The following is a 23,498-nucleotide window of genomic DNA, read 5'->3' on the forward strand; positions in this document are numbered from 1 at the left end:
CACTTAGGAGCTGTGAGATTGCCTGACCCAGCATGAGCCCAGAGGAGTTGGGTGGGGGGTGATGGCCAGCTTTGGGGGTGCCTGTCTGGGCTTGGAACAGAGATACTGAGGCCCTGGAAGAGTGGGGGGGAATAGCCAGCTGTGTGGGTGGCTGCTGTACTTCCCAAGCGCTTAGTACAGTGCTCTGCACACAGTAAGCGCTCAATAAATACGATTGATTGATTGACTCGGCTTGGAACAGGGCCATTGAGGTTGGGAGCGGGGAGGGGATAGCCGACTATGGGGGTGCCTGACATGGCTCAGAACAGGAATACTGAGGCCTGGGAGAAGTCCCCTGACTGGGGTTTCTAGTCTCACACACTGGAGGAAATAAGGCAATGGGGAAACAGGGCAACTGACTGAGCTGGACGCTCTGCCTCGCCTATATCTGGTCTCCAACCAGACCTGTAAGTTCTCAGTCTGGGCTAAAAAAAACTCAGAGTAGTGGTCTCCCAACCTGTCCTTTTTGTAGCCTGCCCCCTCTCAGCCCCGTGTCCCCCCAAACCCCTGCGCCCAGGTCACAGGAAGGAGTGGCACCGATGAGCACCCACCTTCTTCAGACCCTCTGAAGGAGGTGGTCAGCAGTCTGACTTCAGTGTTACACAGCTCCGAGCTCAAGGCAGAGAAGCTTCTGTGTCTAAAACAGACATCGTTTCATAAGGCACAGCGAGCCAATAAAGGAAGGCACCTACAGCCCACTCCAAAACCAGCTCCACCAAGGACTTCATTTTACCAGTACCCAGGTTGGGGGGCCATTACAGTGAGGAGGAGGGACAGAGCAATAATTCATTCATTCAATCAATCGTATTTATGGAGCGCCGACTGTGTGCAGAGCACTGTACTAAGCGCTTGGAAAGTACAATTCGGCAACAGACACAGTCCCTACCCAGCAATGGGCTCACAGTCTAGAAAGCGGGGAGAAGGACAACAAAACGAAGACAGGCATCAATAGCAACGAAATAAATAAATAGAAATATAGATATATACACATCATTAGTATAATAAATAGAATAATAAATATGCACATATATACATCAGTGCTGTGGGGAGGGGAAAGGGGTAGCGCAGAGTGGGGGAGGCTGGCGAGGGATGGTCGGGGTGGGGGGAACAAAGGAGAGACATAAAAACAGCACTAACCTGGCAAGGGGGCAGACAGCGGGTGAGCTGAGGGGCGTGGGGCAGTGGTGACTCTGGCTGGCCGGCCCTTGGACAGCTGGTGAGGAATTCCGCTTCTTGGCCCCACTTATCTGTCTCCAGGGCTGAGGCTCTGGGAGAAGGGGCCGCCGCCTCAGATCTCGGGCCTCCTCAGTCCTGGGTCTCCTCGGGCCTCCTCAGGCCACCACCTCAGCCCTGGGCCTCTTCGGGCTTCCTCAGGCCTTGGGCTTCCTCGGACCACTTCGACCCTGGGCCTCCTCAGGCCTTCTCAGGCCTCGGCCATCCTTAGGCCACCTCAACCTCTGGTCTCCTCAGACCTGAGTTTTCTCAGGCCTCGGCCTTCCTTGGGCCACTTCAGTCCCGGGCCTCCTCGAGCTTCCTCAGGCCTCGCGGGCCTCCTTGGGCTGCCTCAGCCCCTGGCCTCCTCGGGCCTCCTCAGGCCTCCTCAGGCCTTGGGCTTCCTCGGGCCACCTCAACCCCGGGCCTCCTCAGGCCTCGGGCTTCCTCGGGCTACTTCAACCCCAGGCCTCCTCAGGCTACTTCAAGCCCAGGCCTCCTCGGGCTACTTCAAGCCGCGTGGCTTAGTGGAAAGAACACGGGCTTTGGAGTCAGAGGTCATGGGTTCGAATGTCGACTCCGCCACATGTCTGCTGTGTGATTTGGGGCTAGTCACTTAACTACTCTGGGCCTCAGTTACCTCATCTGTAAAATGGGGATTAAGACTGTGAGCCCCACGTGGGACAACCTGATCACCCTGTATCCTCCCCAGTGCCTAGAACAGTGCTTTGCACATAGTAAGCGCTTAACAAATGCCAATTATTATTATTATTATTCAACCCCAGGCCTCCTCGGGCTTTCTCAGGCCTCGGCCTTCCTCGGGCCACCTCAATCCCGGGCCTCCTTGGGCCTCCTCAGGCCACCCCAACCCTGGTCTTCCTCGGGCCTCCTTAGTCCCAGGCTTCCTGGGGCCTCATCAGAAGAACGAGACACACCTGAGCCCCTGCCCGGTGACCCAACCCCCAGCCAAGCCCTGGGTTGGTGTTTTTACTTCTCCTCTCACTTCTTTCCCACACGGAGCCCCTGATTTTACTGGGTGGGAACTACACTAACTTTAGACTTTTATTAATAATAATAATAGTATTTGTTAAACGCTTACTATGTGCCAAGCACTCTTCTAAGAGCTGGGGTGGATACAAGGTCATCAGATTATCCCACGTGGGGCTCACGGTCTTCATCCCCATTTAAAGATGAGGTCACTGAGGCACGGAGAAGTTAAACGGCTTGCCCAAGGTCACATTCATTCATTCATTCAATCGCATTTATTGAGCGCTTACTGTGTGCAGAGCACTGTACTAAGCACTTGGGAAGTACAAGTTGGCAACATATAGAGACAGTCCCTACCCAACAGCAGGCTCACAGTCTAGAAGGGGGAGACAGACAACAAAACAAAACACATTAGCAAAATAAAATAAATAGAATAGTAAATATGTAAAAGTACAATAGAGTAATAAATACGTACAAACATATATACAGGTGCTGTGGGGAGGGGAAGGAGGTAGGGTGGGGGAGGAGGGGGAGAGGAAGGAAGGGGCTCAGTCTGTCACATAGCAGACAAGTGGCGGAGCCAGGATTACTAATAACAATAATAATAATATTTGTTAAGCGCTTACCATGTGCCCAGCACTGTTCCAAGCCCTGGGGTAGATACAAGGTAACCAGGTTGTCCCACGTGGGGCTCACCGACTTAATCCCCATTTTACAGATGAGGGAACTGGGGCACAGAGAAGTGAACTGACTCCCCCAAAGTCACAGAGCTGGTAAGTAGCGGAGGCAGAATTAGAACCCACGTCCTCTGACTCCCAAACCCAGGCTCTTGCCACTATGCCACGCTGCTTCTCATATAACCGGGAGGCCTCGTGCTCGCAATCAACTGTCACCGGGCACCTGGGGGTCCAGGCTGGGACGAGAATCCTCGTGGGGAGAGGAAGGAATCCCCTGAAGCCTTGTCACTCAGGCAATCCACAGGATTTATTCAGCAGGCAACTGAATTAAGCTTCTGGGAGAATGCAAGAAAATCAGTAGACGCCTTCATTTCCCTCAGGGAGCTTGCTTACAATCCAGCCGAGGAGATAAATTAGATAGGAGCAAGTTAATGAGTGGAAAGAAATGTGCATAAATGGGGAGGGGGGCAGGAGGAAATGAGCGTTTAACAGTCTCGAGTTGTGGTTTCAGAAGGACTTTGATGATGGGGAAAACAATGATTTTTTTCCGATGGGAAAAGAGCAGGACTTCCAGATAGGAGGGAGGGTAAGAGAAAGAGATTAATGGCCGGGAGAGGAGAGAGTGGGTTAGTTTGAGACAAACAAAGCGGGTGAGCTGGGGGCCAGTGGAGAAGAGAGTGATTAAGGAGGACCGAAGGAAATGACTGCGTTTCTTAAAGCCAGGAGTTCCTGCTTGTTGCAGAGTGGAATGAGCAGCCACTGCAAATTTATGAGGAATGGGTAGATGACCTGCAGAACCCTGATTTAGAACAGTGATCCAGGCAGCAAAGTGAATTATACAGTTAAGAGGGGACAGCCTGAAGGCAGGGAGGTCCACAAGGAGGCTGGTGTGCAGTAGTCAAACCTGGACAGGGCAGGAACCTAGACCAGCATGGTGACTGTGTGGATGCAACAGAAAGGGTGGATTCTGTTGGAAAACCTGTAGAGGAAAAAACAAGATTTGGTGACAGACTGAAACGGGGCTTGAAAGAGAGGGAGGAGCCAGGATACGGCCAAGGTTTGGGGAGAGTTATCAACTGTGAGAGAAGGTGAATCTTTTTTAAGGTCCCTGAGGGCACTTTGCCCAACATGCGACAATATTTTCTACCTGACAATGTTTTAGATACAAAGATACTGGCTCAGAGAGTGATTTGTAGCACTTCCAGAGTGCTTTGCACAGAGTAAGCGCTTAATAAAGGCCATTACTATTATTATTATTATTACTGTTTATGTCCCACGTTTGCCTGGTCATTTACAGCTAATGTAATGTGCTTCCTAGGAGTGTCCTTTCCTTTAGTGGTTGCAGTAACACCAATTCCAGTTTTCTTACTGTACTCCTGAATGGAAAATACCTCTTAGGTCAAGAAGGGAATTTTCTGGACTTCTTACTTTTCTGTGCATGGAGCCAAGATAAGAAAGGAGGCGCAATTAATTTTTGAGGATTAGAAAATTTGGGATTCCTGCCATCTGCCCGGTTCTTTCTATCAGAAAGCACAATGTGCTCCCATTAACACTTGAATCAACAGAAAAACTCAAGGCAGGCTTTCTTCTATTTGTCAAATGAAAAGTAAAACACCTGCATTTTCCTCAAATGTGATTTTTAACAATTAGCATCAACTACAAATTACATTTTTACAAATACACAAAGATGGGAATGAGCAATAAAAAGTTGAAGTTACATGAAAACTAAAATCTACCTTAGTCATATTTTGAGGTCCTTAAAAGTACAAGATTAACAGGCTCTTCATTTTCATCAGAGTTTTATATTAACAACTTGGTATAGTCAATGGTTTGGGGATTGGCCTTTAAGTAGTAATAGTATTTATTAAGCACTTACCCCAGTGCTAAATATGAGAAAATCGGATTGGACAGCCTCTGCCCTACACCAGCCCACTACGGGCTCACAAGAAGCAGTGTGGCTCAATGGAAAGAGCACGGGCTTTGGAGTCCGAGGTCAGGGGTTCAAATCCCGGCTCTGCCAATTGCCAGCTGCGTAACTTTGGGAGAGTCACTTCACCTCTCTGGGCCTCAGTTCCCTCATCTATAAAATGGGGATGAAGACTGTAAGCCCCATGTGGGACAACCTGATCACCTTGTAACCTCCCCAGTGCTTAGAATAGTGCTTGGCACACAGTAAGTGCTTAATAAGTGCTATCATTATTATTATTATTATTATTATTAAGTAGAGGGAGATCCAGCAGGCCAGAGGCTAAGCTGAGAATAGAACCCTGTTTCCTCACCCCCATGTCTATGCTTCTTTCTGTAGGCCAGGCGAGCCCAAGTAATGGCCAGTAATAGAAATGGCCAGCTTAATGATCCGTCCATGGTATTTTGTCCTCAAAAGACATTGTGAGTTACAGTGTAACAGATGCCCTCCTTGATACCCATTCTTATAACTGAGTACCATTAAACACTTTCCCCTTTTTCCCCAACTTAACCTGAAGTAGCCACTAAAGATCTCTCATCCTTGAATTCACCCACTCTTCAACTCGCTGAAACTTTAGATCTGATCATGAATTCCCTGTTACCTGTTTAAAGAAGTCTTTCCTTGTGTTTATTTTGAACCCACCATCTCTAAATTTCAGTGGGTGTTGTGGATTTTGGTAAACAACCTTTTTTTTTTTCCACAGCCTTCATGATTTTGTAAATTCAATCACATCCCCTTTTAGCTATCACCCCAGTCTAAAGACTGCAAACTTTTTCAGATAATGTTTATCGAGGACTTCCTCCAGTCTCCTGATCATCCCTTTTCCTTTCCCTTTATCAGTAAAGCCTAGGTCTGACTCTTGGTAGAAGAAGCAATTTAAGAATTGAGTGGAGAAAGAAGTAATTCTCTTGGGAAATAGATACAAGATGGGGATCTACTGAACAGTGAAAATAGGGGAAAAAATCCCAAAGCACACTATCATTAGTTACAATTCCTTTTGAAAATCCAGCAAAGCTTTGGCGTGGATATCAGCTCTTAAGAGAAGCAGGGATGGCCTATTGGAAAGAGCACAGCCTGGGAGCCAGAGGACCTGGGTTCTTATCATAGTTCCACCGCTTGTCTGCTGGTAACCTTGGTCAAGTCACATAACTTCTCTGTGCCTCAGTTACCTCATCTGTAAAATGAGGATTCAGTAACTCTTCTCCCTTCTACTTAGACTGTGAGCCCCATGTGGGACAGGGACTGTGTCTAACCAGATTAATGTGAATCTACCCCAGTGCTTAAAACAGTGCTTGGTACCTAATAAGTGCTTCACAAGTAGTATTGTTATTATTATCATTATTGTTGTTGTTGTTAGAGATCAAGGGAGATTTTTGTGTTTAATCCATAGAGCTCCAGATATAGGGCACCTGCTGTACTCAGTAAATATCCCAAACTAAGGCTGCAGTAGAGTGTTAACAAAATATTTTCCAGAATTTCAGTTATACTTACTGGAACTTACAGTCTATTCATCATCTGGCAAAGCATCTATAGCAATGAGAAATAGATAGTATTTAAGTTTATCTGAAACAGTTCATTAATAAAATCTGACACCAAAAGAATAGAATAACTGAAAATGTATTAGCTCCCAATAAATTCCTAGTTCTCTTATGGCAGCTGTTACAAAAGCTAATTCATTCAGACTGACTGCTAGACTTCATTTTATTGGTATTAAAAAATAAATCAAGTAGCAAATCAATGGAAAAGGTGATTTTCTGAGAGCACAGTTCATTCTCAAATCCTCGGAAGAGAGCCATGTGCTATAGCCCGCATTCTATAATTGCTCCTCTGAGATGTGCTTTGGGGAGCACTACACTTTGTGCTAGTTACATTGCTGGGTGGCTTTTCAAATGCTTTCGAACACACTCTTGGATGTACTATCTTAAATTTTTTTTAAAAAAAAAACCTCTCCCCTAACCCCATTTTCATCCTCCTGTCAATACCCTATCTTCTCCTACCATTCCTTTCCAAACTCGAGCCAGTTGTTCACAACCATTGTCTCCACTTCCTCTCTTCCCAATTCCCTCCTTGACTTCTATTCCCTCCTTGACTTCCTCTAGTCTCCACTCCACAGAAACTGCCCTCACGAAAGTCTTCCATCTGGCTATATTCAATGGCCTCAAATGCATCCTAATCCTCCTTGACCTCTCATCTGCCTTTGGCATTATGGATTGATTACCCACTTCTGATAAAACTACCTAACCTTGGCTTCACTGACACTGTCATGATAAAGGCATGATAAATTATTCTAATCCCAAGCCAGGCCTTCCAGCAGTGGAAGCAGACATGGTTTTCAGGCTCCAGGCTGCAGTGTGGTGCTTAGAAAAGGTCTCTGACAGACTTAGCCCTTGACCAGTGGAAGTTTAAATGAAAGACTACTGCATGCTCAGTCTCTTGTGATTCTCTTTTTTTGGTTTGTCCTCCTACCGACTCTGCGGCCACCTCCTGCTTCCTTCATCCTTTAAGAGAGCCCAAGAGTCTCCTTTTTTTCATTCAGATGAGAAAAACAGTACCAGCCACAAGAAGGGTAGGGAGGTTTTTCTGTTGATGAAACCTCTCTGCTTTGCATCATTCTAATAGCCTCTGCTTCCTTTTCTCGAGATTTGTGTTCAATTCTGCGGGGTCGGGAGGTGGGGAGGGGTTTTGTGAAAGGATAGCTTGTTGCTTGTTTTGGATCAGCGGTACCACCAAGAGAAGTCAACACACAGGCCGTTGGCCCCCTCCCTATAAGGCTGGTTTTTGTTAGGGTCAAGTGTCAGCAGCATTTATACTCGTGAACAAATAGGCAATAGGAAGAAGATATCAACCTAACAGAGCAAACAACTAAGGCCAAAGGAGTCGCTTGTTTCTCATCACTGTCTGTGATCTTCACTGTGGTGCAGGCATGATCCCCCAAAATCACACTCAGATTTTGGCTGATGTGAACGATATAACCCAAAGTTTATCTGAACCCACTGATGTACATTTATGGCTATAGAACTGTCTTTCAATTTTGAAGGACTACTGGAGTAATCAGATTTTTATCATCGTGTGGTAGTGCGGCTGGCAAGACAGATGCACAGTGCTTTCCACATTGCATGCTCACAAAGATCATCCCTCACTTTGGGATATGGCCCCCATAGTGTAATGCTTGTTTATTCTTCCTTCTGTCACAATTTTCTCCAAGCCCCTGCTACCAGCTGTACCCACCTCCCCACTGCTGGCCTTTCTTCTGCTGCTGCTCCCAACTTTATTAAATGTTCAGTGGCTCTGCTGCACTGCTTAAGGCCTCGTTTCACTGGACTTCTGCCTTCTTCTGATCACCCTGCTTAGTTTTCCCATTCCACACCTCCAATTTAAAATACCCTACGTGATGTAGTGCAGGGCTTAAAGAAGGCAGGAGGTCTATATGGGAGTCTCATCTTGGCTCTTCCACTTGCTCTGTATGACCTTGGACAAGTCATTTCTCTGTGTCTAAGTTTCCTCAACTGTAAAATGGGGGCTCGATACCTTTCCCCTCCAGAGTGAAAACCCATTATGGACGTTGAATGGGCCGAACAACTCTGTTGTACTGTATTCTTCTAAGCACTTAGTACAGTGTTCTGTACAAAGCGCTCAATAAATACAACTGATTGTAGAGGTACTACAGAAAAGTGTGAAACAGGGGCTGTCAGAAACTCTGCACTTTTGTAACTGAATAGGCTCATTATTCCACCTGGCAAAATTTTCCCCTGTGTGCTGCAAACACACAATAGGCCCTATTTTCAACAAAAGTATTTCAGTTGGTGACAAGGCTTGGCTCTCTTCATTGAATTCCCAAGCCCGCAGGGAGTGTCTGAGTGCCAGGGCTGTCCACCACCTCTCCTCATCTCTCCCTGACATTGTGAGAGAGAGGCTTATCTTCCCAACCAATTTGAATGTTCAGAAGATGGTGACAGTTTGACTAGGGTGGCAGAGACTGGACTGATGGAGAGCCCAAGAAGTTAAATTAATCCATAAGTAGTATTTATTGAGCTGTTACTGTATGCAGATTAGTGGACTAAGCGCTTGGAAGAATGCAACAGAGTTGGTAGACACATTTGCTGCTCACAAGGAGCTTACAGTCTAGAGAACTGTAAGTATATAAACTATTATTTTTTACTTTGGTCATTTCTAAACTCTTGAATTTGGCATGACATTTTCTTCTCCCTCACTGAACTCCCCACCCACCCCTGCCCAGGTTGTGAGCCTCCTGCAGATTGGGAAATTGACTGAATTGCAATCAGTGGATTCTCCCAGCACTAGTACAGTGCTCCACACATTGGAACTGCTTCCTACCAATAATGGTACTTATTAAGCATGTGCTATGTCTGGGCCTAGAAACTGGCCCAGAAATCCAAAAAAGGAAGGATTTGTGAGTCCGTGAATGGCTTCACCCATAGCAATTTTGTTTTAATCCCACCCATGCCTCTTACTTCTGATCAACTACTGACCAGAAAAATGAAAGCAATCACCTGTAAGCACTTGAGAGGGTGACAAACACAAGAACTGCTAGACTTTACAAATTACTTTAAGCAATTTTCTTTCTCTCACAGGAGCACATACGCCCTCTAAAATTAGATTCTAGATGAGGGGCAAAGAGAAAGGATCCTTTCCAGGGAAGACATCAAAGTTTAGAAACAGCCAAACAAGCTACAAGTGATTTCAGAGAAGGAAGAAGAGAGACCCAATCTGAAAATCATTGCACACCAGAGCCAGTTACAGGGAAGCAATGCGCCAAATCAGGGCTACCATTCACTCACTCACTTGGAGCCTGTTTAAAGTGGAGGGGCTCACCCAAGGGGATGCAAACTGGATGAGCACTTACCCATTTGCTCAATAAATATGATTGAATGAATGACAAAATTAATTGTTAACTGTTTAGCACTAGTAGAACTTAACTTCTCTGTGCCTCAATTACCTCATCTGTGAAATGGGGATTAAAACTGTGAGCCCCCTGTGGGACAACCTGATCACCTTGTAATCTCCCCAGTGCTTAGAACAGTGCTTTGCACATAGTAAGTGCTTAACAAATACCATCATCATCATCATCAACCACCAAATGAGGCGGCCCCTGTCAAGCAATCCTCTAGATTGTAAACTTGTTGTGCGCAGGGAATGTGTCTTCATTGTTATATCACACTCTCCCAAGTGCTTAGTACAGTGCTCTGCACACAGTAAGTGCTCAATAAATACAATTGACTGACAGTCCTATTATTTTTGCAGTCCTAATACAAAGTGGGGAATTGAACGGGATACGGAATTACCCTTTCACTCTTTAAACTGTTTTCGCTCCAGACAGACCTGGGTCAGTGTTGGACCTATTCTGGAACCACTTGAACCTTTTGGCTCAATCCAAAGAGAAGCAGTTCCAGAAGCAGAGTTACTGGCAAGGCAAGCAAGACAATTCTCAGGGAGGTTGAGAAGCAGAGTTATTGGCATGGTGAGCAAAGCTGCTCTTTAAACTCTTCCTGTCCAGGGCTGCCAGTTGGACCGAAGGTAATGAAACACTCATGTTGGCCCTTCAGAGTTCTGCAAGTAACTCAAAATGGAATTCAGGGGAGACTATAGAGAAAGTAGCACAGTGGCAATTATACTCACCCTTTTTTTGAATGTTGATGAAATGAGAGCCAGAAGGTGTGAAATTTCCACTTCTTCAAATTGAACTGTTAGCACTGTTTTATTCCCCCGAAGCAAATTGTGCACAGGACGTTCAAATAGTGCTATGTTTGAATCAATCAATCATATTGAGAAGCAGCGTGGCTCAGTGGAGTCAGAGGTCAGGGGTTCAAATTCTGGCTCCGCCAATTGTCAGCTGTGTGACTTTGGGCAAGTCACTTAACTTCTCTGTGCCTCAGTTACCTCATCTGTAAAATGGGGATGAAGACTGTGAGCCCCCGTGGGACAACCTGATCACCTTTTAACCTCCCCAGCGCTTAGAACAGTGCTTTGCACATAGTAAGCGCTTAATAAATGTCATTATTATTATTATTATATTTATTGAGCACTGAGTATGTGCAGAGCACTGAACTATTCATTCATTCAATCGTATTGAGTACTCAGTATGTGCAGAGCACTGAACTATTCACTCATTCAATCGTATTTATTGAGCACTTACTGTGTGCAGGGCACTGTACTAAGCACTTGGGAAGTACAAGTTGGCAACATATAGAGACGGTCCCTACCCTAAGCACTTGGGAGCATACAATAGAGTTGGTAGATATGTTCCCTGCCTAAGTTTGGTATTGAACCTTCTAAAATTTGGAGTTAGTTTTTAAACATTACACATAAAATAAATCCATCGAATGAAATCATCTAAAGGATAAATGAGTGCAGCCAGGATAAAGATTATAATATTGAAGTGTCGGTGTTAGGAAAACTACAATGCGGTGCACCAAACTAAAAAAAATCTGTAAAACTGATAATGTTCAAAGTGAAACTGGAAAAGGTGCAAAGTCTCTAGAAAGGGCTTACCTGTTTCACTTGCACAATATATTTCACCTCATTCAGTGAGAAGCCTGAAGATCAAGACCACCTTTGGGGAAAGTCATTCACTGTCATTATCTGTAATCAACTACATCTTTGATTTTCGGGTTTTTTCATAAAGAACATCTGAACGCTGTATACAAAATGTTCATATTCTATAGATTTACTCACACTAATCCATCTTCCTGAAAAGAAAAGTTACATATAAATGCATTTTATATTGTTTAAAAAAATCTATTCAAGCATTCAACTTAGAGCACATTTCTTCTCTGTATAACTGTAATCTGGGAATTCTGAATTCTTTGCATATTATAGGGGCAATTTTTCTGATGATTTAGGTGTCTAAATAGAGTACTTTTGAATTAACACGATTACCATAACAAGCTTCAAATGTTCAAGGAACCACCGCTATAAAGGCAGTATTGTAATAAACACCTAAGAATAATCCATATTTTTATATCATACTGTACTGAAGTATTGAAGAGTGCTCTATGAGTACAAATGATATGGAATTGAATGAGGGTTTGCAAGTTTCATTATTTTCAATAAATCCATTTCCTGAACGTGCCTCTATTATTGCTTGTCTCTTGCACTTTGAATTAACCTGCTCTGGATCTAAATTTTGGCTGCCTCTGTTTTTTCTTTAATCACAGTGTATGTCATTTTTACAAAAGAAGAGCTCTAGTAGATAAAACACAGCATCCACAGATCCCAGAGCTAATTCCTAGCAACATCCCCTGGGAGGAGAGTGTCAGCTTTGAGGAAAATTAGGAAAATAAGTGATGCAAAAAGAAAGAGGAAGAGACTATTTGAAGGAGAGGGCAAAGGGAAATAGAGGAAAGTGGGACTGGCAATTTTCCTTATAAATTTTTTTTTTCATTCCAATTTTTTCTTTAAGTCTTCAATTTTCAATTGGGACCTTGCCTTAATCTATCAGGATACGAACATACATGTTTGTTTAGGGGAAACATTTGGCACAATTCAAAGGGACAAATTTTGGTACCTTCATTAATATTGACAAAACATACTCATTTACAGAGTTTTTCTGTCTAATGGATGTTGATGGTAGATCTTGGAAGGTAGCAGTGGGACTTCATTGCATGACTCCATGGATTCTTTGATGTTAAAGTAACTGATTTTGCTTCAAAGAGCTGCTGGATAATTTTTTTCTAATTCCAAAATAAGCTCTACAGCAGAAAATAAAAATAATTTTGTTCAATGGATAATTTCAAATTTATATTACTGTCTCTCTCTCCCTTTAAGTTGTAAACTCATTATGGAGAGTGAACACGTTCTACCAACTCTGTTGTGTTGTACTGTCAAGTGCTTAGGCTAGTGTACAGTACAGTAGTGTAAGCATGCAATAAATACCATTGATTGATTGATTGATTCAAAGACATAATCTTCTCTTAGCATGTATTTGTCTACATACTTCTAATTAGGAATCCACTCAAGTTCTAAACAATTATCAATATAAAAAGGAAACTGGAGTAAATTCCTTAAGAGTCCCTGAACTACCTGAAATGCCAGGTTATTCTGCGTATGAATCAATCAATTAATTGTATTTATTGAGAGTTTACTATGTGCAGTTCAATGCACTTAGTTTGTGGGACAGTACAGTATAACAGAGTTGATAGACATATTCCCTTCCCACAACAAGTGCTTAGTACAGTGCTCTGCACACAGTAAGTGCTCAATAAATACGACTGAATGAACAAGCTTACAGTTTAGAGGACTGTAGAAGTATTGAACTGTAGATTGTAGAATATAGAATTGTACAGTGAAATATTCAACCTGAGAGATATCATTTTCACTTAAAAATGATAAATTGCCAATATGCAATAAATACATGAACACATCTTTGAAAAAAAATATTACTTATCTTCAAAGCAAGGATGGAGATGTCCACATATCTGGTGAAAGGAAATGACATCATAAGCATTGATTCCAGAGGACCAAAAAGAGTGATGGCCTTCTTGATCCTCACTTATAAGTGTTAAAGGTTAAGCCATCCCCACCCGCCTGCCACCCCACTCCCCAAGGTACGTCTTCCTTCTGTGGGAATGACCCCCGGATCCACAATGTCTTCCAATCCCTGGGGATGAGTTTATATGCTAGATGCCAAACTTTGACTTCTCAAATCAGAGTGGAGGGGGTGGGCCACTCACATGAGCCAGAGAGCGCAGAAGGGAATGAAAGAAGCCATTAGGTTAGTATCATATCCACAATTAACTATTAGGAAGGTAAGTGACAACCCCCTCTTTCTAAGTATGCTACTCACCCCCATACTCAAAACTGAAAAGCTGCAATCCATGGATAAGTTAGAAGCAGAAAATAAGTGACTAAGAGCACAGGCCTGGGAATCAGAGGACCTGGGTTCTAAGCCTGGCTCCGCCACTTGTCTGCTGCGTGATCTAGGGCAAGTTGCTTAATTTCTCTGTGCCTCAGTTCCTTAATCAGCTAAATGGGGGTCCAGTATCTATTTTCCCTCAAACTTAAGACTGTGAGCCCCATGTGGGAGCTGAGTATCTTGTATCTACCCCAGCACTTAGTACAGTGCTTGGCATATAGTACATTCTTGGAAATTCTGCTTCTTCTTCCCTCCCCCTAGGCACTTATAACTTAACAAGATATGCTGGCAAACCAAAGTTACACATGTAAAAGGAAGTTTACCTGCCTCTTGTCCTGAGTCAACCAAAAGCGCTTCCCTTGATGAAAACAAGTAATGAAGTCCCCATTGTTACCACTTCCCCTTGGAATTATTCATCTCCCTCAAAAACAGTTCAACAGATGATCAACAATGCACGCAGAAGTCAGGTTTTCTAAACTTACACTTACCATTCTGCCTTTTTGTTATGATAGAAATAAAACTGTTTTCTTTCATTTTTATAGACTAATTAAGTTGGAAGGGATCTCAAGGAGTGATCTGATCCATGTCCTCCAAGTAGTAACAATGAAACCATTCCAGAAAGAAATGTCTTCAGAGACTCCAAAACCCTTCCTTGCAAATTCCCCTGGGTATACACACACTGGTGAAAAATGCTAGTATTATTCATTTGACTAAAATAGGATATAGTCTCTAAACTGCTCCTTGTAATGAAATACTCCATTATTTCGTATTCTCCCAAGCCCTTGGTACAGTCCTCTACACACAATGAACATGCAATAAGTGACTGATTGACATGTTGGAGGATTATTATTGAATTCCCTTCAGTTCCTTTTTCTAGACTAAAGAATTCCAGATTCTTTAGCTTTTTATCATCAGAGATTACTTCCCTAACACTTAGTCACCTCTGTGACTTTCTCCTGGTTTTCCCTGAGTTCATTATATCAAGTTTCAGCTGAAGGGCTCCAAATCAATCATACAAGTTAAAAAAAAAAGCCTGGACCAATTCTTAGCAAATGGTGGAGGAATCACCTCAGGCTTTCTCCATGTTTTGTCACTGTCTACACATCTCAGTGCTGTGGGCAGGGAACGTGCCTATTAATTCTGTTGTGCTGAACTGAGTTCTACACACAGTAAGCATTCAATAAATACCACTGAATAATTGACTGGTTTTTGGCTCTCTGCTCACGCAGATGATACAGAGTTAACCTACGGCCCACCATGATTTCTCAGATCTTTTCCTGCGAAGCTTATGAAAACCAGTCTTATTTAGTTATTTTTGTTTGCTTTTAGTGGAATTTGTTACCTTTAGTTGAAATTAATGCCATTTGGTTTAAAAGTCTGACCTTTTCTCCAATTTAGCATTTTGAATCTGGCTCTCCAAATGCAAACCTCCCCAACTAATTTGTTATCAACCGTGAGTTCGGGGAGCATACCCTCTGTTCATCAGCTCAGTCACCAATTGAGATCAACTACTATAAACCTCCACTTCATACATTTACCAGCACTCCCAAGGTGAACAGAAAATCATTTTAATAACTTTGGGGGAATGACCCTTTAACCAGATCTGCTCCCACCACATACATTTCAAAGATGGAAATCATATGTTCCAGTTTTCTGATAAGTATATCATGCATCTTGACTTGAAACATCTGTGGGTTAAATAAAGAAGCTACAGGGTTAGAAATGGGTTTCAAAAAAATCACTTGAGACAATTATGGGTAAGATAAAGAAGCCAAAGTACATACTTAGAAAAGAATTAAAAGAGAACAGTTTAAATTTTTCCAAGAAGAGCAGAAAGGGGAAATTATTTGCCCAAACTGAAAGTTACCCTATGTGCCTACAGGGTTTCTGGCATTCATTACTGTTAAAAGCAATTTCATAACCTGGGCAGAATCTACACAGACAATCACGGGGCTTTCATTTCCTCAGTGCCCTTGATGCTTCTAATTATAATAGGGTGAATGTGTAAACACTCATTTACACACATGGCTTTCGATTCCTAAAGGAGAATTAACCTTGGGGAGTCCCAAGGAACAAAGTACTCAGGTCTCACCAGCTGCCTGCTTTCCATCCCCTTCCCATACCTTGGCCCCTGCAGGCCCTAGCAGTGAATCTCTCCAGACTGCCTTTCCCCTCCGCCCCACATAGGCCCAATGTGACTCTGTACCACTTCTCCCTTCCATGAGGCCCGATTATTCAGAATTGTTTAAGAATCCACATTTTCCAGATGATCAGGCAACCCCCACCCTGTCCATTTCATAACTTCTTTGTTTTCCTTCATTGGAGCTATTGTGGAATTCATCACCACTAAACAGTATTAATAGTTTATACCGATTCAATTCAAAAAGTTTTCCAATTTTATAATGAAACACAGAAAGTTCCAAAATAACTGGATGCAATTTGTGTCCGAAATAACTTTTAAATTGACACTGTGCTTTTCCTCTTTAATCATGATTTCAATAGGAATGAGACCATTAATACACAATAGTGATACCTAAATATTTGAGCAAGTGTCATTCATTGAGGGATTACGAGAGCACATGACTACACATGCTTTGTGTGAGCAAGAGAGAAATCTCACGTTTAACAATACACAACTTTGGCTTTGCTATAATGCACGTTTCTTTTTTGTTTTCTTCTCCAGTCTGCTTGGCCTCTTTTTCAAAGGTTGACTCTTTGCCAGTGTCTAAAAACCCCAGCCAATACATAGTACCCACTGCCTAATCTGTATATTCCTTATTATTTTCCATACAAAAGATAAAGCCACATCATTGTTAAAAGCATTCTGTGTGGCACTCGTGACAACCCTTAGCACGGCATGCAGCTTTCAATCTTATTTAAAAGACAATTATTACATATGACATTGATTTTTTTTAAAGATTACTTTCTAAGGCGTCTGGTTTTCACTCTAAATTGAATATTGCTATTAACCAAACTGCAGGAGGAGGTAAAAGGATTGCTGATGACATTTTTAAAAATCACTCTTTGGACATTCAGAGATAAATTGTGCATAATTCCTAACAGCTACACTCCTTGCTTTTTTGCAATTTCACCCCACAGAGTTAAGAAAAAGCACATGGCTAAAAATAGGCAAGTGAACGGAGATTAGGTGCACAACACTGAACTGCCAACTCTGTGATCAGCTGACATATGCATAGAATTATATGATCCAAATTACTTCTCTTTCATGCTTTTAAATGGTCTCATCTGCGTCTGACTTGATTATCTTATACCTACCCCCACTCCTGCTCAGTACAAATGTGTTTGGCACATAAGAAGCGTTTAACAAATACCAGAATTATCATCTTTACTTTGTCTTTTGGAATCATACTAACAAGTAAGCCAACTTTGTCTAGATCTAGACCAAAGCCGTGGACACTAAGAAGGATTCAGATGACAGACATAAAATATATAGAAATACCTTTAATTCAGCCCAGGCTCCTCAATTTTTCCGATTGTTTTCTTTACTTAAACAATTTAACATGAGGGGCTGTATTAGCCTCAATTTGCCTCATTTTATGCACTAGACTTACAGGAAACTAAGATCAACATTGTAAACATTTCCCTAGCTAATCTATCCAAACTATTGGAAAGAGGAATAAAACAACTCTAAAAGGGGCTTTTGCATTAGAGCTTTTACATTTTCAAAATCATAAAAGCAATCCTGTTTTGGACAAAGCAATAATCAGAATGCAACGGGGAGTTCCCTCTTCTGAAATGAGCCCAAGTTTTACTGATCTGTGAAAACAAGAATAGATTTGACTAAAAACTTAACTGGCTCCACAAAAACTACATTTAATCTCGTCTTTTTATTTTCCTTCTAACTTATTGCACGCTATCATGGTACACCGCACTGTGCTGTTAAATCAAGAACACTGAGAGGATGGCCGTAGGTTGGGATGTTCATTTAACAGCAACAGTCAGCTACCATAACCTAAAATTGTCAAAAACCTAACAAAGAAACCAACATCCCAGAACAGCAACATCATCTGACAAGCCTCTCAAAAGAGATAGTGGTAACTATCCTTACAAGTAGAATACTTTTGGACTAGAAAATAAAAAAGTTAAAATTTAGTTAAAAGCTTTACTTGCATGGGAGAAATATCATAAAACTTTTTTAATATGAACACTTCACTTCACACAATGAAAAACTATTTACAATGTGTTGCTTGCAATTTGGTCACTTTTACATTAGATAGACACATTCGCAGAAGTTCTTAGGCAGAAATAATACGCATGTTAGAGGACTTCAGACTGATTGCACATTTTCCTTTTTCACAATGGCTCTCCTATAGTGCACCAAAGATACAGTGAGCATTGTCCAACTACATTCTCATTTTTAATTATGGCTCAGCAAGCATACAACCAAATCTTCTGTAGCCCTAATTCAGATTGACAAAAATCACACATTCAATACAGTGAGTACATCCAGTTCCCTCCTACAAATGCTTCTCTGACTTACCAAATCTTCAAGAGATTACTTTCCTTCAGAAATAAGTTTCTCAGCTGACTAATCAATAACCTATCATTTGCAGTTACTGAATTATGATACCTCGGCACGAATACAGACTATTTTGACCAATCACATGATTGCTGTTCATTTCTTTTGCCTTCACACGCAGAATTGCTACAAACGTTCACAGTTTAAAAAACTTTTCCAGTTGTGCTTTGGGATTCCAAATGTATTTATTTCTCAATTGTGAGTGCAAAGCAAATGTCCTATGTGGCTACAATTGGTCCTAGAGTTATAAACTCCATAATTATGACTATAAAGTTCTCTCATTCTCCAGTTTCGTCATTTGCTTTTTCAGGTATGGCCTCCAGGCTCCGACGAGGCTTTGAGACTTCTGAATTTACAGTGCCAGGTTTATTCAGTCCACACGAAAGAGCAGCAAGCTGGATTTGCTTCAAGTTCTCCACTGTCTCGTTTTTAGCATATTTGAGAAGATCAGCTTGTCCCTGTAAGAATAAATGCAATGATAATACATTAGTAAGGACAGTCTTCTCTGCTTCAATTTGACAATGCCATTCCTCCGTCTTAGGAACACTGAAATAAAATATTCTGAAGTAGAAAAGCACTGTATTTCTTCCTTGTTGATACTCACTCCATCCAAATAGCCAGATCAACTTCCATAAAAGAGCACTGCAAAAGGAGTCAGCTGTTTTTTTTTTAGGCATTGCTTTTTCCTAACTCTCTCTGGGAACAAAGGTCTGCTCTGGAGGGGAAAAAAATATCATCTCCTCTTGCTTTCTTCCCTGAATCATTCTTTTCCATCTTTTTTTTTTCCTTGCTTTCTTTGGTGTTGCTGTTGGGAAAAGCAAAGTGGATGTTTAACTGGGGAAGATAAAATCATTTTGTGATGGGGCCAAATGACATTTTTACACCACATCTGTGGACAGTCCCTGGAAGGTCACAACCATACCGTGAGACCTGCAGAAATGTCTGATGTCAGTGGCAGTTCTCCACAAATACAGAGGACGGTTACTCATTTTTCTCTGCACATCTTTGCCCCAGGAAACCTTTCATAGCAGAACTAGGAAGCTTTTTCCACCATGGGATAATCAGGCTCCATAAGTATGTAGCTCAGATGGGAAAAAGACATTTGGGAGTTTTGCTACTCCTCATTCTTAGGTTATTCCCTCTGAAGAAATATGGAGCCTTTGGCTCTGGGCTGACAGCAGGATAGAGCCATTAGTCAGTCAGTGGTTGGATTCCACATTAGTCAGTGGAAAAACTGATGAACAGCTCCAAATTATGATCACCACTACTTCTGCCTTTTGGTTTTGTCCTCTTCTGTTTCGTATGCTCTCATTCTCTTCCCTCGTTTCGTCTTTTCTTGGGTCTCCTTTCTAGTTGCCTCCACTCTATCACTTTAGTCTTTGCTTCACTCATCTCTTTCCATTGATCTTTTTATTTCCACCTTCATTCTCCTTTTCCTCTGGTGCTTTCATTATTTCCTCTTTATTTTGCCTTTTCTTGGCAATATTCCACTTTTCTTCTCCCTTCTCCTGGGCTCCTTCTCTAATTTGGTCTCCGTAAACATCATACAAAGGTTTACATAATGCTAAACCCTGTTGAAGGCAAGCCAACCAGATACATAGATGTTGCCACCTGGGGCATTTGGCCTCGGGTGAAGTCTAGTCCTGAGCCATCTACACAGAGTCAGTGGTAACACAGTGTGATTTTCAGTTTCTCTTGGCACTAAGAAATACTTGAGACAGTTTCAGCCTCTGGTGAAACTAAATTGTAGGGCAATTTTAAGCCCTTGTGATCACGAAGGCTGCATAAATATGTTGATCAGGTTGAATTCCCATAGTGGTTCGGCATTTCCCACTTGTCCATTTCCACTCATATGCAGAGACCATAATGTGTTTTTTTGTTTGTTTTAACTGGTATTTGCTAAGTGCTTACTTTATCCCAGCCACTGTTCTAAGCGCTGGGGTAGATACAAGGTAATCAGGCTGGATACAGTCCATGCCCCTCATGGGGCTCACGGTCTTAATCCCCATGCTACAGATGAGGTAACTGAGGCACAGAGAAGCCAAGTGATTTGCCCAAGGTTGCACAGAAGACAAGTGGTAGAGCTGGGATTAGAACCCAGATCCTTCTAACTCCCAGGCCTGTTCTCCATCCACTAGACCATACTGCTTCCCTTGGTTACTCGGAATAATCAGACGCAAGCTCTGCGGATCAGTCTAAAGGAAGGTGCTTGTATTCTTTTCATTTTTACTATTCATGGAAAATATTTATTGCATTTTATCCATATTTTCAAACCAAAATTTTAAAAACAGGCAGACGTACGGATTTTTTCATGAGATTTTCTATATTTTCTATGTCTAAGACAATGACAAAAACAACCTTACTGTAGGGATGTAAATATTGGACAAAATTGACTTCATATTTTAATTAGTAAAAAATATACATGCAATGGTATTTTGGCTCCCCACAAAATTTTTGTTTAAGCCAAGTTAACTGAAGGTACTACTCGGAAAACACACTTTTAAGACATGGAAGCTATGCAGTTGCATTTCTAGATTTCTCCATGGAGGCAGTGGGAGAGAACAAGTATAGGTTAACTCATAGAACAGTGGATTCAATAAAAGTATTCAACCTCTTCAAGTTACTGGTTTCAATAACTATGAATGAGAAAACAGTCCAGTAGGAGAAATAGGTCATTTATATGACACAACCGTTTTTATCAGTAAGGGTGGACTGGGAGAAATTAAAATAAACTAGTGTAACAACTAATTAGGTTAAGATTCCGGAGTTTAAATCTTACAATGCTAAAAAAGTTTTAAAAAGTTTTCCTGGACAGTCATAAAATAAGTAAAAGAGCACCAAGAAAAGAGGAAAAGAGCAGTAGAAGACTAGTTAGAAGAAAATTATTAAATGGATTTAAATTCTGACCATTGATTACATTCCAAAACTGCTTGGATTTTAAACTATAAAAGTAACATTCTCTACTAGTTCCATGGAAGCAGATAAATCAAAGATTTCAGTCATTCCTAAATGTCTTCCAAATAAAACCAGCATTTCTGGTCAGGTACAGATCAAAGAACTGTTAGGTCAGTTCATCCTCCCACTGTCCAAGTAGGACTCATCTTTGCACACATCTGAGACTGACAAGAGATTTTTCTGAGGGGATGATCATCTTAGTTGGAGGGCAAAACACAGGAGACTGTCCAAATCCCCTTCATTCGTAGCCTTTTAAAAATTATTGTTAGAAACACTCCCTCATTGCCCACAAACAGAAAGTAGGTGGCAAATGTTATCCATGTTCTGATACTGAGTGGCAACGTTGAGAAGAGTTCATCAGCATAAAGTCAGAAGAGAAAGCAGGAGCCAAATGTTTGGCCTCCCGGCCCTGTATTCAGGGAAAGAACGGCCAGTGTGTGAACATGATTGCACAAACTACTTCCCCTAACTCTGGATGTGAAGTCACGGGGAGGCCGGCAGTCACACTGTTCCACCATTCCCATCCCATGCCAAATGTTCATTTCTACGGGCGAGTCCCAATTGTCCACTCCCACAGAGTTCAGCTTCCTCATACCCTGCCCGTGCACAGAGAACAGCAAAACTTCAGTTCCCTGTCATGTGAAGCAGAAAGCAGAAATCCACCACAGAGCAAATAACCCAAATTCTCTCCCATAGCTCCTGCATCTTGTCCTTTTCTATTTCTAACCAATGAGGTGGCCACTAATTCTGACTTCTGTGTGAGGCCTTACTGCTCCATAATATGTTTGACAAAACGATACCATTTAAGCATTAGGGTGAATAAACCTCTATAATGAATGGTCAACCACACTTGGATAATGTCATCTAAAATTCCCTCACTCTGCCTCGAGGGTTATTCATTCATTCATTCAATCGGATTTATTGAGCGCTTACCGTATGCAAAGCACTGCACTAAGCGCTTGGAAAGCACACTTCAGCAATAAAGAGAGACAATCCCTGCCCACACCGGATTATCAATCCATGCTTGCAAAATAATTTTAATAACTGTGGTATTTGTTAAGTGCTGCACTATACTAAGCACTGGGGCAGATACAAGATAATCAGATCCCACAAGGTGCTCACAGTCTAAGTAGAATGGAGAACAGGTATTGAATTCTAATTTGGCAGATACGGGAATTTAGGGGCAGAGAAATTCAGTGACTTCCCCAAGGTCACACAGCAGACTTGTGGCAGAGCCTGGATTAGAACACATGTCCTCTGAGTCCCAGGTTTGTGCTCCTTCCACTATGCCAAGCTGCATTATCAACTCTTGCATTTGTTTAGCTGTGAGGCAGGGAGAGCAAGGAAAACGGAAATGTACTGAAAATCAAAACCTTTCTCGACAGATCACCCATGACAATTGCTACAAGGAGCCGACTGGATGGGTTCAAGTCTACCTCCAGATTTTCCCTCTGTCCAGTATCTGAGAGTCCTAATGGTCTGTGAAATGATCCAAAACTGAGCAGTAGTAGGGAAGTAGAGTGACAGGTTTGGCTTGCTCCAATCTATTAAGTAGCCAAAAGAGGTTATATATATTTTCAGTTATTTCATTCTAATATATTTGTACCACTTTGTTCTCTCTCCAGCTCCCATTATTTATAAATACTTTTTATCTCTAGACCGCAAGCTTCTCGTGGGCAGAGAACCTGACTACCAATGCTTTTATACTATACTCTCCCAAAAACCTAATTCAGAGCTCTTCTCCCACCCCTTTTTGTGTCGCCTTTGCACTTGGATTTGCACCGTTTATTCACCCAGCCCTCAGCCCCACACCACGTCTGTACTTATCCATAATGTATTTATATTAAGATCTGTCTCCTCCTCTAGCCTGGAAGCTCTTTGTGGACAGGGACTTGTCTACCAATTCTCTAATACTGCACTCTCCCAAACAGTACAGTGCTCTACATAGAGTCAGTGCTCAAAAAATACCACTGATTGATTTATCTCTCTGCCTACCCCACTGAATTGGAAGCTCCTTGAAGGCAGGGAACTAGTGTCTTGCTTCTGTTATAATCTTACAAGCACTTAATCAATCAATCAACTCTATTTAATGAGTGCTTACTGTATGCAGGGCATTGTACTAAGTGCTTGGGAGAGTACAACACTACAATATAAAATAATGATGGTATTTGTTAAGACACATTAATACAGTGCTTCACACTCAGTAGGTGTTCAATAAATACCACTGATTGACTGACAGCTATTTATCTA

The 23,498-nt window shown here is 42.0% G+C and overlaps 1 protein-coding gene across 1 annotated transcript in view; it reads right to left on the reverse strand.

The window, feature by feature from the left end:
- Window positions 1-16,202: 16,202 nt before the first annotated feature.
- PLCL2 (phospholipase C like 2) overlaps window positions 16,203-23,498 on the reverse strand; it is a 177,758-nt gene continuing 170,462 nt past the window's right edge. Inside the window, exon 7 of the mRNA XM_038769225.1 lies at window positions 16,203-18,751. Within this exon, the coding sequence (XP_038625153.1) occupies window positions 18,572-18,751 (180 nt within the window). The 3' untranslated portion in view covers window positions 16,203-18,571. The remainder of the gene's footprint in view (window positions 18,752-23,498) is intronic.

This window comes from Tachyglossus aculeatus, chromosome 2 (assembly GCF_015852505.1).
Source record: "Tachyglossus aculeatus isolate mTacAcu1 chromosome 2, mTacAcu1.pri, whole genome shotgun sequence".
Taxonomy (NCBI): Eukaryota; Metazoa; Chordata; class Mammalia; order Monotremata; family Tachyglossidae; genus Tachyglossus; species Tachyglossus aculeatus.